Genomic DNA, 15,532 nt, shown 5'->3' with positions numbered 1-15,532 from the left:
CCTTCATAGGATCAGGAGGGTGACAGTTGGTATGAGGAGGAGTGTGCTGTATGTGAGTGAGTTTAGTTTTACACCGCACTCAGCAATATAGCTGGAATATTGCTGAGTGCGGCGTAAACCTAAACTCACTCACTCACTCACTGTCATACAGTCACACTCGGTATTGACCTTGAATTGTGTAAGACACGCAAAATGACGTTTTGAATGTTCACATTCACCAATAAATTCCACATTAAACATTCCAGAACCATACTTGTACAGACATGGTTTTGTATGAAAATCAGTGTGTTTTCTTCAAATGAGCAGTTATCATCATAAAATCATCACAGATTCCAATCATTTTGTCGTTTTATTATGAGTCAAAGAAGAATACGGGTTAGAAAAACTCATGTTTTGCCATTGTGGCCACCACGAGAAGTATTATGTACGTGTTAAAAACCTATCATTGCAAAAATACAGGGGGTGCTTAATAAGTTCTTTGTGTATATTTCATGACTTTACTTTGCTAATGGGCGGTGGGGTAGCCTAATGATTAAAGCGTTGGCCCATTTCTGGTGTCCCCCGCCGTGATGTTGCTGGAATATTGCTCAGTCAGTCAGTCAGTCAGTTACTTCGCTAAATAAACTTCATTACTACACTTTGAGAATTATATTTCACCACTACCCATTGTGAAAAACATTTCATTACTACCGTAACGTTTCAAGACATTATTTCATTACTACCCTTTAAAAACCATTCATCACTACTCTTCGAGAAATATATTTCATTATTTCACTTCAAAAAACAAAATTCATTAGCACACTTCGAGAAACATTACGACCATTACTGCTATCACTGCGTAAACGGACTCAGACTGAAACTTCCATGTAATTACCAAGGAAAACGAGAGTTTGGGCAAATACACAAATATACGTCAATCTCACCAGAAACTAAGGAAATATTGTGGTGGCGCGTGGTCCTGTGCTCAAAGCTCAGGTCACAAATCGGTGAAGTTAAGCAGCGTCGAGCTCGGAGAGTCCTTGGATGGGTCACCATGTTTGGCACCTTGACTCCTGAGAGTTTCTAGGACTTGAGTCCTGCCCCACAACGAAGAAAGTGTGATACATGTAGTCTCACCTTAGGCAAGTGAGTTTGTTCAAAATTGCCTCTGTTCACTCAGCAGAAAATGGGTACCCGGTGGAAAATGTCATATGACTATAACCTTCTAGCGCCTAACAGGCAGCTTGGGTTATCAGGGTAATAATGTGCTGTGCCTTGATTGTTAGCGCTATGAGCATACCTAGTGTGGAGTTTGGCGCTATATTATTTTATTATTAGATATGTAACATGAAAGCGTGATCAGTCTCGAATACAATGATACCATGGGTTAAGACCCTAGTCTAGACCTGTACAAAAAAATAAACATACAAAAAACGCAACAAAACAACAGTAAATACAATTCGTTATAAGCGAAACCATTAAAAAACCCGACACAAAACCCCAACAAAACAACGAAAGATACATAATTCGTTAAATGCAAACACAAAAACAAAACCCTAAGAAAACAAAGAAAACAACAGAAATACAATTTGTTATATGGTGTTCGTTATTATTTATTGTATTTAGTTGCATGATTTGTCCTGTCTGGCATCTAGAAACACGATGTTGGTTGCAGATAATTAATGAAATAAAATTATCATTATTAACGGAATATAAATTTGGTGCCTACTTCCACATATTGGGGTTAAATTAAAAATGTATTATCCTAAACTGCAGTGACAGGCGTGAACTAATTTCACAATTAGTGTGAGTCATATTTCCTCGTGCTTTTTTACAAGGCTTTGAGCGACTTGCACTGTGTGACTACCGCTTCATCCATTTACTGCATATCCACGCAACCATGCACCTGACTGTTCTTCTGCTGGTGGTCCTACAAAACACCAGTATTTGTGAGTATTGAAGCGTACAAAAATAATGTTTTTTTTCTACGATTGACTTTTCTGCTTACTCTGTTCAGATATTGTCAAGGAAAACAGATTCGGTTTTGAATTCCGGAAAAGGTACACAGGGTAAAGCCCATACTTGGGTTACTCCGCAAATATTTCTGAATTATAGAACTCTTAACCACACACTAAGATATGCCATAGTGGAATGACATCTTCCGATAACACGTACCGTTTCCAAAGACTTACGACACATTTGAATGCTCAAAGCTTGTTTGATCAAGGTTACAGCCTTCAAGGCATTATTATTGTTTTATGGAAGACACAGGTTCAGCACTATTCCGGCAATTCATTCATAGTGGATTCGAACCCGGACCTTCAACATGACGAGTGAGTGAGTTTAGTTTAACGCCACACTCAGCAATATGCCAGCTATATGGCGGCGGTCTGTAAATAATCGAGTCTGGACCAGACAGTCTAGTGATCAACAGCATGAGCATCGATCTGCGCAATTGGGAACCGATGACATGTGTCAACCAAGCCAGCGAGCCTGACCACCCGATTCCGTTTGTCGCCTCTTACGACAAGCATGGGTTACTGAAGGCTCATTCTAACCCGGACCTTCACGGGTCTCAACATGACGAAAGAGCGCCTATAGTCCGTTATAGATATTTGGAGGACATTTTTACATTTGTCGCATCAGTACCGAAAATACTACTTGATGTAATATCCTATTTTGACTAGTACAGTATTGTCAAGCGGTATTCTAATTTTGGACAACTGTGTTGCCTTTGCGTGTGTTTGTGACGCGTGACAGAGGTAAGGCGGGATACGCTAACCCTTTCGTGAATACGTGGTGTCATGGTTATCTCCCAACTGACAGACACACATTTTACAGACACCCATTTGACAGACACTAAACTAGAAGGTTAATTAGGGTAACACCTACCTATAATGGAACAGTCCACTGTCTAGTGAGTAGAGTAGATTAAGTCTGAAACAGGTTACAGAGAAGTTTGATTGTGTGTAAATAGAACTTTGTTGTGATTAAATGATTTCTCTTCTCAAGATTGTTTTTACTATCAGTTACCATTGAATATAAAAACAGGTTTGTCACTGTGTTTATTGATAGAAAAGCCCTCCCCCAATAATAGGATATGTACAACAGAAGTTAACTAAAGATTGTAACAGTTTATGTCTTTGAAAAGTATACAATGGACATTCATGGAAGTAATGAAAAACATTCTCACATCCATGGCCACATTGACTTGATTCGCCACATTATAAAGTGTACTCGTGATATATCTTAATCTTGTGTGCAAAACATTTAACTTCTTTATTCCATAAGAATGATATTTAGGTTCACATTTATCTTTCACGTGCATATAAGATTTAAATGATACGACGAGTCATGAGTCGCAATTTCTAATAGCTAAGGGAATACTATTCCACATTTAACTGCTGATAGCTAAGGGAATACTATTCCACGTTTAACTGCTGATGGAATGAAAGATGATGTTGAGTTGCTTACTGCAGGTGGAAGTAAATCCTGAAGAAAAACTGGTGTTGTTCTGTTTAGTCATTCTCTTCCCACAGAGGTTACTCGTCATATCTTCTTACGAACCTCTGTTCTAATACGGCCCTTTCATGGTGCGATTGTTCAGGATTCGTGATTGGTTGCAATCAGATTTAGTTGTGCAATCAGCGACGTTGTTTCAAAAGGGATCATTCGCAAGACCTCGGTAATTTCCGTATGCTTCGGGAAAACTAGAACCTCTTCCCCTGTGCGATGCGCAAACGTTTCTTCTAGACAGAACTCAGTCATGTTATGGCTGATCAATGGCGTCTCCAACGCCCTCGTTGACAACGGACAAGCTAGCCATTAAATGTCTTGTGTGTCACATCAACACAAGTCCACGGCAGAGGAGGGATATTTGTGGCCTCATATTTGCTTGTTTTGTCAAGTTGGATCTAAGTCGATGTAACACGTGTTCTGATTGGATAGAAAGAAGGGAGATAATTCATGTTGCGATTTTGTGCCGCTAGGGGATTTTATGAGAACCGGGAAATATGGCCGTATTAGAAGAGAGGTTCGTAGGAAGATATGACAAGTAACCTCTGTGGGAAGAGAATGCTGTTTCGTAGGAACTACTCCAATCATTTCAGATATCTTTTTGTCAATGTTTTCAATATGAGGATGCCAACTCCCGTTAGACTAGAAGGTTAAACCGAAATGTTTATGGAAATCAACTGTTTTTATATTGCAGCAATAAAAATTCAAATTACTGTCTTTTCGGCTATCTTTCAAAGTAAATAATATAGCTTCAGTTTGTTCCTGTGTTTTTATTTGGACTATTCCATTATAATGTATAGGTAAAAGGTAGTAGCTAATATGTTCATTGAACCGTAAATGTTGTTGTGTATTGTTGCGAACTGCCTGTCTGCGTAATGGGAGGACACCAGTGTCATCAGTATTTTAGGTTATTCATAAACAAATTATCATGAATCAGGCTAAAGTCGACTCGTGGGACAAATTGTTTGTGGCTATGGAAAAGGTTTTGTCGCTTCTATTAATCGTATGCAGCCATGTTGGGTTTGTTTCGCTACCGTTGCATGTCCCCGTATATCAACTCGTGAGGCATAATGCACCGTATACAGGTACTCTGCAGCGTTGAGAGATGGTGGGGTAGCCTAGTGGTTAAAGCGTTCGCTCGTCACGCCGAAGACCCGGGTTCGAATCCCCACATGGGCACAATGTGTGAAGCGTTATTTCTGATGTCTCCCGTCGTGATGTTGCTGGAATTTGCTACAAACATCGTAAACGCAACTCACTCACTTCGCAGCTTCAGATCTTCTGTTAACTGTAAGAGGACGTTCTCGTAATATAATATAAGATGTGCAGTAAATATCATATCGAGGAAGGCATATTAGTTTCCATACGGAAGTCATAACCAGCTGATCAATAAGTGCAATGTCGTCATATTTATCTCCCACAGTTGAGAGCCTGCAACAAAAAGCTCATAAAACGCTCGCTTGAGACACCGATCATCTCTGTACGAATCGCACCATGGGTACATGGAATCGTATGGTTCTTCCGTGTCATTGTATTTGGATGTACATTATCTACGGTTATTACGAACTCAAAGGGGCACCCAAATTTGGTTAAATCTTACCATAGTTTTCAAAAAAATGCATTTCGACTCAAATGCACTATGACTGGGACCCACAGTTCGGTTTGTTATATCAGTGAATTCGTCATTACCGTGCCGTGTTCGTTATAAGCAAAGTTTACTATATTGCCTTAAGTTATGGTGTTTGTACAGATATTGTTTGATTATGATCCATTCTAGTAGGTGCATATAGCGTTAGTAGTAGTAATACTCATTTTAATGACGTCATAGAATACTATATCATTCGAGAATGACGGCATTGCACACAATTGAATGAATGCTACCGAAAACGATTGATAACGTTTGAATTTACAATACAGTAATGTACGTTTATAACGAACATGCTGATAGCGAACCAACGGATATAGCGAAACATGCTTTAGATCCCAGTCATTTGCTGTATATTTCAGTCGAAATCCGTATAACGAACTACGGGTATAGCGAAATAAAGCCGATGGTCCATTCGAGTTTGTTATAACCGCAGTTAATATTATGCTTCATTGGCGGATCGCTCCCTTTTGAAAATGACTTAAGACTTATCGAAGATTTTTTTTTTACGATGGCGGAGCCAATAGGGGGGTTCAGGGTTCAACCCCCTGACCCCGCCTCCTTTCAAAATTCCTGGATCCGCCCATGTAGCTTTCATATCTGCGGATCCTATTGAGTATTCGATACCCAGAAATTACATCTGTTGATTCTGTAATTAATTTTAAGTTGCACGGTGTAGCACTATTTCTGTGCTTTTTTTAAACGTCGCCATAAAACGTCGCCATAAAACAAAACATACAATTGATTCCTCGTGGGATGTGTTAGCTACAAAATAGTCTGGTATAGAAAACCATGCGGCGAACATAGTCGGCAATGTTTATAACGAACGCACTTCTATCGGATATATAGAATCTTTTGGTTTCGGTCAGTTGCTACGGATATAACGGACACAAAATTGGTGAATACTTTGAGTTCGGTATATCCGTAGTTTAACACGTCCCCAAATAATCGTCAGATCTCGGCTACATCCTGTCCAACACTTCAGTTCTCATTCATCCTTTCACCAAACGTGATATTGCTGGAATGTTGCGTAAAACAAAGCTGACTCACTCACTTGGCGCTGAAAGGCCTGGTCCTTTATGGACCTAAGACGACTCAACTGTCATGGATTTCATTCCAGTCAAGCTATCTTTTGTCGGTATGAAAAATCCTTGTTCGTGGATACTACAAGGTGCACCTTTCAGAGCCTTATATTTTTGGATAATGATTTATGTTTTTCAACTTCTTCATAAGATGTAAATATATTGCATATGTGCATAAGATTGACCAGATCAACAAAACCGTTTTATGGATTTGAAGATAGGAATTTGTTTACCTACGATCGCCTAAGTTGTTTTGCCACTTTTGTTGTTAACAATATTTGCGCGATATTTGAGCGTTCTAAAATAATCGAAAATCGAAGGACAATCCAGTGACAGATATCATGAGCACCCATTAAGTCGCCTCTTCCTACTGGCATAGATGACAAGCGTCAGTTTACCAGTTTCTTCTGACTGTCAAGTTACGTTTTCTTTTGCAGATACTTCATCAGCCAAGCCCGTGGCCACTGCGGCCGCTGCCGTACTTGACACGCCGTTCACACTACAATGTCGGAATAATTCGTTAACGCACCGTGAGGAGCAGGCCAGGAACTGTAGTTGGACCAGAAACAACAAACCGATACGGAAATCTAACACAAACTTCAATATGGAAGGATTTAAACTGAAGATCAGACGTTTCATCTGGAGAAGGAAACAGCAATTTCAGTGTTCCTGCATTCCAAGTCGAAGTCAATCCTTCACTATTACAGCTGAACGTAAGATAGTTTCTGTTTAAACATTATCAAAATTATTTTTATTGCTAGTAAAAGACATGGAGGTTTTCATGTCGTTTCATTTACGCATCTCTTCTAATCGAATATTTTACCCCGATTATTTAATCTTTAATTAATTGAACACTGCCATTCTTCCCTTACTAACGATAAGTTTATTCTTGCTAAAGAAGGTATTCAATTTGCCACACGTACTGTTTCATCTCAGGCACTATGAGTTGTAGCATTGTAATGAGGAGTATACGGGGTTTATGCACCTTGTGTTTGGTTTTATCCACCGAGCCGGAGGCGATGTTGTTATATCGTTAATATTGCTGTGTGTCTATATCTCGTTATGGCTGATTTCACTTCTTATTGGAGGCATAAAGCCAAGTAATGTATTGGCTGCACTGTCTATGCATTGTTCAACTAAATTCGCGGAACAAAATCGAAACTGCCTTGCGGATGTCGGTCGATTTCAGGATTTGCGAAATATATGTATCGTGAGCTTGGCGTCGGCAGGTATTTTTCAAATCTTTTCATGTCCTTAATCAAACTGCTCAAGTGAACGAGTCATTACAATATAGATCTTATCAATTAGACTGTCTTGACCGGGCGCTGTCGCCATTTGCAAGTAATATGATAGGTGGAATATGATTGGCTAATAGGAAGGACATGGAAGAGACATAAACGTTCGTATTAGTCACGGAATTTCAGCCTATAGTTGGGCATGAAATGCATGTTGACCCGTTTTTTTGTAAATATCTCTTCATCCAATGACCCAATCGATCTCAAACTGTGCAAGTGGATGTTTTGTCAGACAACCTAATCACATTGTAATCACCGAGTTTATGCATTTGTATTAAAGAATCTGTCTATGTAACTGTCAACAAAATAAACAGCAGCCCGCAGACTGCTTGCAGAGGGAGGGAGCCAATGACCAATGACCAACGACACCACCCATGGTCCATCGGAACTTAAAGGTTACCGAAGAGATTCAGTGCTGATGGAAAAAGGTTCGTATTACCATTATTTACCTTCATGTATGGCACCACAAAATTCTCTTTTCGTTTAAACGGAATCTGTATTTTTTAGGTGCTCCGCATGTCAACGTTAACATGGCGCAAGGGTCCGGCAGATGGGAGCGGATTCATTTCAACCTCACTGCAAAGCCCGAACCTGTCATTACCGACTGGTATGGAATCCTGTCCAATGGAATTTTGTCCCGAGTGGATCCTACGAGAAGTCGCACAGAACTGAAGCACATTTCCGGTATATCTTACCGCTTGCAGCTCGACCACGTGGATGTCACGGACAAGGATGCTGGGGTTTACATCGTCAACGTCTCCAACGCCAGGGGCAGCTACGTTTTCAACTACAGCATTGTTGTTCGTGGCAAGTATTTACGTCTGGTTTAACGTTTGGTTTAACGCCGCTTTGTACATGATGTGCGTGAGTGAGTGAGTGAGTGAGTGAGCGAGTTAGTGAGTTTGGTTTTACGCCGCTTTTTGCAATATTCCAGCAATATCACGGCAGGGGACACCAGATATGCGCTTCGCATATTGTGCTCATGTGGGGAATCGAACCCGGGTCTTCGGTGTGAAAGCTGTTAACTAATTTACTGAATTTTTGGTAAAACTTTCTTACTCTAGGTCTACTGTACCTAACAGTAATCAAGTATTGTGATGTGATGTGTAGAACTGCATCCCTCTGAGGTGCGAGAAGGTTATGGACATGGGTTTCTCAATAGACACACACAAAACCTGCATCACTTAAGGCGTATCAAAACAGAAACACAGTAAATTAGTTTAAAGTGATGTTAAGCAAATCTTCTCACTCTTAAACTAGGGACAGTCGGGTAGCCCAGTGGTTAAAGCGTTCGCTCGTCACGCCGAAGACCCGGGTTCGATTCCCAAATGGGTACAATGTGTGAAACCCACTTCTGCTGTCCCCCGCCGTGATATTGCTGGTGCATTGCTTGTACTTACTTACTCAGTTAAATGACTTACAAATAACATAGTCTGTTACACCAAACCCACTCAGCAAGAGAATTGACGGGCGAAACTAAAACAAAAATTCATGTATGGCGAAAATTGATCACTTGATATTTTCTTTAAATTGAGATTGTCGGGGAGAGAGTCGTTTTGCTTCGGGCACAATGATGTTAAAAAATAGAGATGATGAAAGGTCAAGCTGACTAGATTTATCCGAGGCTATGATTGTTATCACCACGTAAAGGCATAAGTCTGTGCAGTGCAGAAAACTGAGATGAGAAAACTTTGTAGTATTTAACTTCGGGATGAAAATTCAGGGAAGACGAAAGTTGTGAACCACAGAACAAATATTGACAGCTTTACCATGTGTCAGTTCATCATACATGTTTCCGTATTTATTTCCAGATGAAATGAATACTGACCTACCTTCCTCGAGTAAGTTCAACGTCGGGTTTTACAATAAATAAAGATATTTGAGTGAGTGAGAGAGTGGGTGAGTTTAGTTTTACGCCGCACTCAGCAATAGTCCAACTATATATGGTGGCGGTCTGTAAATATTCGAATCTGGACCTGACAATCCAGTGAGCAACAGCATGAGCATCAATTTACACAATTGGGATACGGTGACATGTGCCAACCAAGTCATCGATCCTAACCACCCGATTCTGTTAGTGGCCTTTTAGGACAAGCATGGGTTACTGAAGATCAATTCTAACCCGGATCTTCACGGGTCTAAAGATATTTGTACCATGTAACGGTGAAATACCATAATCATGTACAAAGGTCGAAGTATACATAAATATATTGCTCACTGGCCACGGAATGAAGGTTTAGATGATCTTATGTATGGCTTTTTATTTTTGTGCAAATCAATCGTTCTTGTTAGAGTAGTTTGATGTTTTTTTGATCGCCTATCGGGATCTAAAGGGAAGTCCCGCCTCACACTGTGTACACTTACCTTCGTATCTACATCGCTTTTGAGGAAGGAAAATTACTGCAGATTTCACCTTATAAACTGCATTCTCTTCCCACAGAGATTACTTGTCATATCTTCCTACGAACCTCTGTTCTAATACGGCCCTTTCATGGTGCGAGTGTTCAGGATTCATGATTGGTTGCAATCAGATTTAGTTGTGCAATCAGCGACGTTGTTTCAAAAGTGATCATTTTGCAAGGCCTCGGTAATTTCCGTATGCTTCGGGAAAACTAGAACTTCTTCACCTGCGCGATACGCAAACGTGTCTTAAAGACAGAACTCAGTCGTGTAAATAACGGATCAATGGCGTTTCAACCGCCCTCGATCGTTTAGCTAGCCATTAAATGCCTTGTGTGTCACATCAACACAAGTCCACGGCTGAGGAGGGATATTTGTGGCCCCACATTTGCTTGTATTATTCAAGTTCGATCTAAGTCGATGTAACACATGTTCTGATTGGATAGAAAGAAGGGAGACAATTTGTGTTGCGATTTTGTGCCGCTAGGGGATTTTATGAGAACCGGGAAATGTGGCCGTATTAGAACAGAGGTTCGTAGGAAGATATGACAAGTAATCTCTGTGGGAAGAAAATGCTTAAGCTGTAGCAGAAGTTGAAAATGAAAATGTCGAAAAATGTAAAGAAATAAAATGTCTGTTAGGCCCCTCTCCACATTCAAACAACAGAACACTTGAAAGTCTTCTAGGAAACACATAGTTTAAGGGCTATGCTTCTGAGAACTAATCTGTGAGTCTCCTCGATAACATGTATCGATTTTAATATCACCATCTTCATCTCTCCCATGGGTAACTTAGCACATAATTTATTCGCTCATGAGAATAATTTGATTGGATGTCTATTTTTTAAGACTTAGCCGTTCGAGTCAGCCTCAAATGTAATGTAGCTACGGGTCCACGGTATAAATCTTGCTATCTAGGATATATAATTTCCTGGATTCTCAAGGATGCGCGTCAATCGTCTGATTTTGGATATATTTTCAAGGTCCGCTTTTCATCGGCGCGTCAGTAGCATTGGCCTTGGGTATCCTGGCTCTGGTTGTGGGATGCTGTTTGACGTGTAAAGGTAGTAACACTTGTTTCTGATACCACAGTCAATATAATGTCATCGATAATCTCTTAATCTGTAAAAAAATAATAAAAATGTAATCCTGAATTTTACATGGTGACTGCATGAACTTGATATATTTGTAGTGAGTGAGTGAGTTTTACGCCGATTGTAGCAATGTTCCATCAATATCACGGCGGCGGACACCAGAAATGGGCTTCACACATTATACCGCTGTGGCGAATCGAACCCGGATATTTGGCGTGACGAGCGAACGCTTTAACCACTAGGCTACCCCACCGCCCCGATATATTCATATGATGAATATATTACATTCATTTCAGCCATGTCAGCAGGGCTGGGAAAGCGTGCAGCTGGTAAGTATCGAGTGACATACATTACGCCAAGAACCGGGCAGCCTGAAACTATTGAAGGTAATAACAGTACTCTCTCAATATACATATTTTGTGTTTGTTTTATGTGTGGCTATTACTTGATAACATCTGACATGCTTCTGACAGCACACCAAGTATTATCATTGACCGACACCTCTGTGAGCGTACCACGTATTATCATTGACCGTCACCTCTGTGAGTGTACCACGTATTATCATTGACCGTCACCTCTGTGAGTGTACCACGTATTATCATTGACCGTCACCTCTGTGAGCGTACCACGTATTATCATTGACCGTTACCTCTGTGAGCGTACCACGTATTATCATATCATTGACCGTATTATCATTGACCGTCACCTCTGTGAGCGTACCACGTATTATCATTGACCGTCACCTCTGTGAGTGTACCATACTATCATTGACTGTTTCATCTGTGAGCGTACCACGTATTATCATTGACCGTTACCTCTGTGAGCGTACCACGTATTATCATTGACCGTTACCTCTGTGAGCGTACCACGTATTATCACAGACCGTCACCTCTGTGAGCGTACCAGCGTTAATCCTTATGTTGCACCTGTAACTTTGCCAGCAAACACAACGTTGAGACCACCAGAATCATTTGTAATTTGAAACGCCGAGTTGTTTCCTGGCGACCCACTTCAGGTTAACTAATTTCAGGAGCAGATACAGCTTTTGAGAAGTGTGTGTGTGTGTGTATGTGTGTGTGTGTGTGTGTGTGTGTGTCTGTGTGCTGTGTGCGTGCGTGCGTGTGCGTGTGCACATTTCACTTTGACCCACAACTGCACAACCCCCAATCCCTACCCCCTTCTGGATCCGCCTATCTATTTTGCATACTTTTGTTATTGGTGCATGAAATACATGTTTTTATATCATAAGCTTATGTCACGAATAAACTGTTTAGTTAAATGATAAAAAGGCGTATTCAGTACTTACTAAAATTATTTTCTACAAATGCTCGGACAAAAAGACCATCGTGAAGCACTCACATTTACATAGCTTAAGGGACGACATAAATCAGTATATTTAAAAACCTTTACAAATGTCTTCAAATATCATCACAAAGAGACAATGACAAATCGTTTGGTTTCAGATGAACCAGGATCCGAGTGGGAGTCTGAAAGCATCAAAGATCTGGGGTTCGCTGTGTCGGGGGGAGTCACAGACGACTGCATATACGAGTCGAGAGACTATGAACTGCCACACAATGCAACTATCAACAAGCATTAAACACTTCAATGCGTGAATTTTATTCAATGTAATTTCTGAATCAGTCTTTAGGGCCTATGGACTACTTCCAGTACTGAGACGGGGCACAGCTTACTTCCAGTACCAGATTTTCGGTGATAAATGTATATTCAAGAACCAGTTCTGGTTCCAAATTTCGCGACTGCCAAATATGACGTTACTAGACCGGACCAAGAACACAGCCATGCTTGGCTGTCACAGATGTTGACAGTCGTAATAGTTGGCTAATTTGGGGGTGGTTATATCGGAAATTTGTTATACCTGCAGGGATTACCGATTCCTTACTGTCAAATGACAACCATGAGACAATTCCAAAAGGTCTGTTTGTCACTGAGCGTAAGCGTAATGTGGGCGGAAGGCTGGAAGTAGAGCAGATCTCAGGCGTTTACCGCTCCGGTTAAACCCGCCGGTACATGTGTGGTGTGGCTGACAAACCCCAAAATGACCAGTGCCAATTTGGAAACCAGTCTATCAAAGTTTTGGGGGCAGCGTTCTACGACTGGGGATGGGGACTCCACACAGGGAATCGAACCAGGGTCTTCGGCGCGACGAACTACCAGACTACCCAACTGCCTCTTTTCAACGGGATGAAAACATTTTTCTTTTCACAACTCTTCACTCTTCACAGTTATAGTAAGTCGATATCGAAATTGATGTATATTGTTAAACTCACATCTTTATAGCGTGGAATGTATGTACTTAAATAAAATTATTAAAACCCATCAGCTATTCGTATAATGTATCGTTTTCTACGAATTTAAGTCAGATGTAGGATGACACATCTTGTGTTTCACAGGGTCCTGGCGAGTGTATTTTCAAAGCGACTGAGTCAGTGAGTTTCGGTTTTACTTTTTTATCAATATTCCAGCAATATCACGCCAGAAATGGGTTTCACACATTGTACTCTTCGGCGTGACGAGCGATCGCTTTAACTACAAGCTTAAGGCTACCCCACCGCCCCTATATTCAAAGGCGTGGTCGGTCATGAACGATCCAAACGATTTTCCTTTGTTGTACTCAAACGTTTTATAACTTTTAATAGATTGCATGATACGCTGTGTCGGTATTATAAAATCCGGAACTACTATTGTTTCGTGAGATGCTTTATTCACAACTGGCTACTTACAACTTAACAAGGTTTGGGTCAACGTTTGTTTTTAACAAATAGAGTGAAATGGTATTTACCTCAACCAGGTAGTTGTGATCTAGACTTAAGAAAACTTGACATGCAATTGCCACATGTCATCGTATAGAATTGGTCTTCAGCAACTAATGCTTGCAAAATTGTCGTAAGAGGCGACTAACGGAATCGGGTGGTCAAGCTCACTGACTTGGATGACACATGTCACCGTATCCAAATTGCGTAGATCGATGCTACAGCTGTTAATCAATGGCTTGTCTGGTCCAGATTCAATATTGTTGAGTGGGGCGTTAAACAACCAACCAACCAAACCAACTTGTTACCAAACGACTTTACACATGCCCCAACAACTCCTAGAGTGGCAGCTGAGGACATTGTTCTCAACTAAATAAAATTTGACATGCAGCCTAACAGCAAATCTAACACATTCAACCATACCCTCAACCGCTTAAACAACCACACTCTCTGACATTCACTTAACACCGTCATCAGCACCACCTGGGGCCTACGGTACTTCTGGTACTGAGCTGGTTCCCGGCTCCCTTTGCGCACGCCAACTTGCGATATGCGAGACGGGTACCAGATTTCCGGTGACAGGCGTATGTTCAAGAACCAGTTCTGGTTCCAAATTGCGTGACTTTACTAGACCGGACTAAGAGTACAACCATGCTTGGCATTCGCAGCTGTTGAGTACAGTCGTAATACATGGCTAATTTGGGGATGGTTGGATCGGAAATTTGTTATTACTGAAAGGATGATCGGTTCCTTACTGTCAACTGACAACCATGAGATCATTCGAAAAAAGGTATGAAGCGTTGTTTATCACCGGAAATAGTAAGGTCTCGCGAAGTGCCGTGACATATTTACGGGCTCTATTGCATATCATTACCCAAGTACTCGATAGACTCCTGTTTTGAATGCATGTTTCATTAGTTCGTCAACCCATTTTCGTTGGCAGCTATCAAACAGGGAAATTATAAATTTACGTAAAATTCTGACCAAGTGTTAACAATACATGTCAGTGAGCGAGATATATGTTTCCTGTTAATACGAGAAAGTAACGAATCAATATGGACCCAAAACTGAGGACTATATATTTTTTTCAAACCTTATTGTTATAAATACATGACTGAAGTAAATACTGATTGTCCAAGACACTTGTTTGCTGTAAGTGATAGTATTATTTATTTTTGTGATCCTATTACATATCTGGAAAAAAATATGATATTCATAAACATGACAATACGTTTGACACACAGTCATAAAAGCAGGTTACTGTATCAAAACACACACAAAAACACGCACAAGAAATAATATCAAGAACAAACCTTTTTTATAAACCCGCATAAAAAATGAAAATAATGTTTAAACATAAATGAATGAAAATGACAAAAGGAGAAGATTCTTGGGGATTGGCAATATGTGTATGTGTAAGTTTAGTTTTACGCCGCACTCCAGCTATATGGCGACAGTTTGTAAAAAATCGAGCCTGGACCAGACAATCCAGTGATCAGCAGCATGATAATCGATCTACGCAACTGGGTTACGATGACATGTGTCTACCAAGTCAGCGACCCTGACCACCCGATCCCGCTAGTCGCCTCTTACTACAAGCATGGATCGCTGAAGATCAGTCCTAACCCGGATCTTCACGGGAAGGATATATATATATATATAATATATATATATATAAAGAAAGTGATGAGAATACCGAGCGTACAGTAGTACATATATAAGAAGAAGTTTCTGAAATAATTACACAA

General features: G+C 40.5%; 1 protein-coding gene across 3 annotated transcripts; it reads left to right on the top strand.

Moving 5' to 3' along the window:
• Positions 1-1,811: 1,811 nt before the first annotated feature.
• Positions 1,812-13,350, top strand: LOC124280046. 3 transcript variants are annotated; one of them, XM_046715926.1, is made up of 7 exons: positions 1,812-1,928; positions 6,660-6,935; positions 8,025-8,324; positions 9,329-9,358; positions 10,900-10,980; positions 11,307-11,339; positions 12,474-13,350. In XM_046715926.1, the coding sequence occupies exons 1-7, from the start codon at positions 1,880-1,882 to the stop codon at positions 12,608-12,610; spliced, it is 906 nt and encodes a 301-aa protein (XP_046571882.1). In that variant the 5' UTR covers positions 1,812-1,879; the 3' UTR covers positions 12,611-13,350. The 3 variants fall into 3 exon arrangements, with proteins under 3 accessions (XP_046571882.1, XP_046571881.1, XP_046571880.1); XM_046715925.1 differs by having other exon boundaries at positions 11,307-11,396; XM_046715924.1 differs by lacking the exon at positions 12,474-13,350 and having other exon boundaries at positions 11,307-11,700.
• Positions 13,351-15,532: the final 2,182 nt, after the last annotated feature.

This window comes from Haliotis rubra, unplaced genomic scaffold (assembly GCF_003918875.1).
Source record: "Haliotis rubra isolate DU_JTF1 unplaced genomic scaffold, ASM391887v1 Scf26, whole genome shotgun sequence".
NCBI lineage: Eukaryota > Metazoa > Mollusca > Gastropoda > Lepetellida > Haliotidae > Haliotis > Haliotis rubra.
Note: the sequence above shows the minus strand (reverse complement) of the source record. Positions and strands in the feature narration are given on the sequence as shown.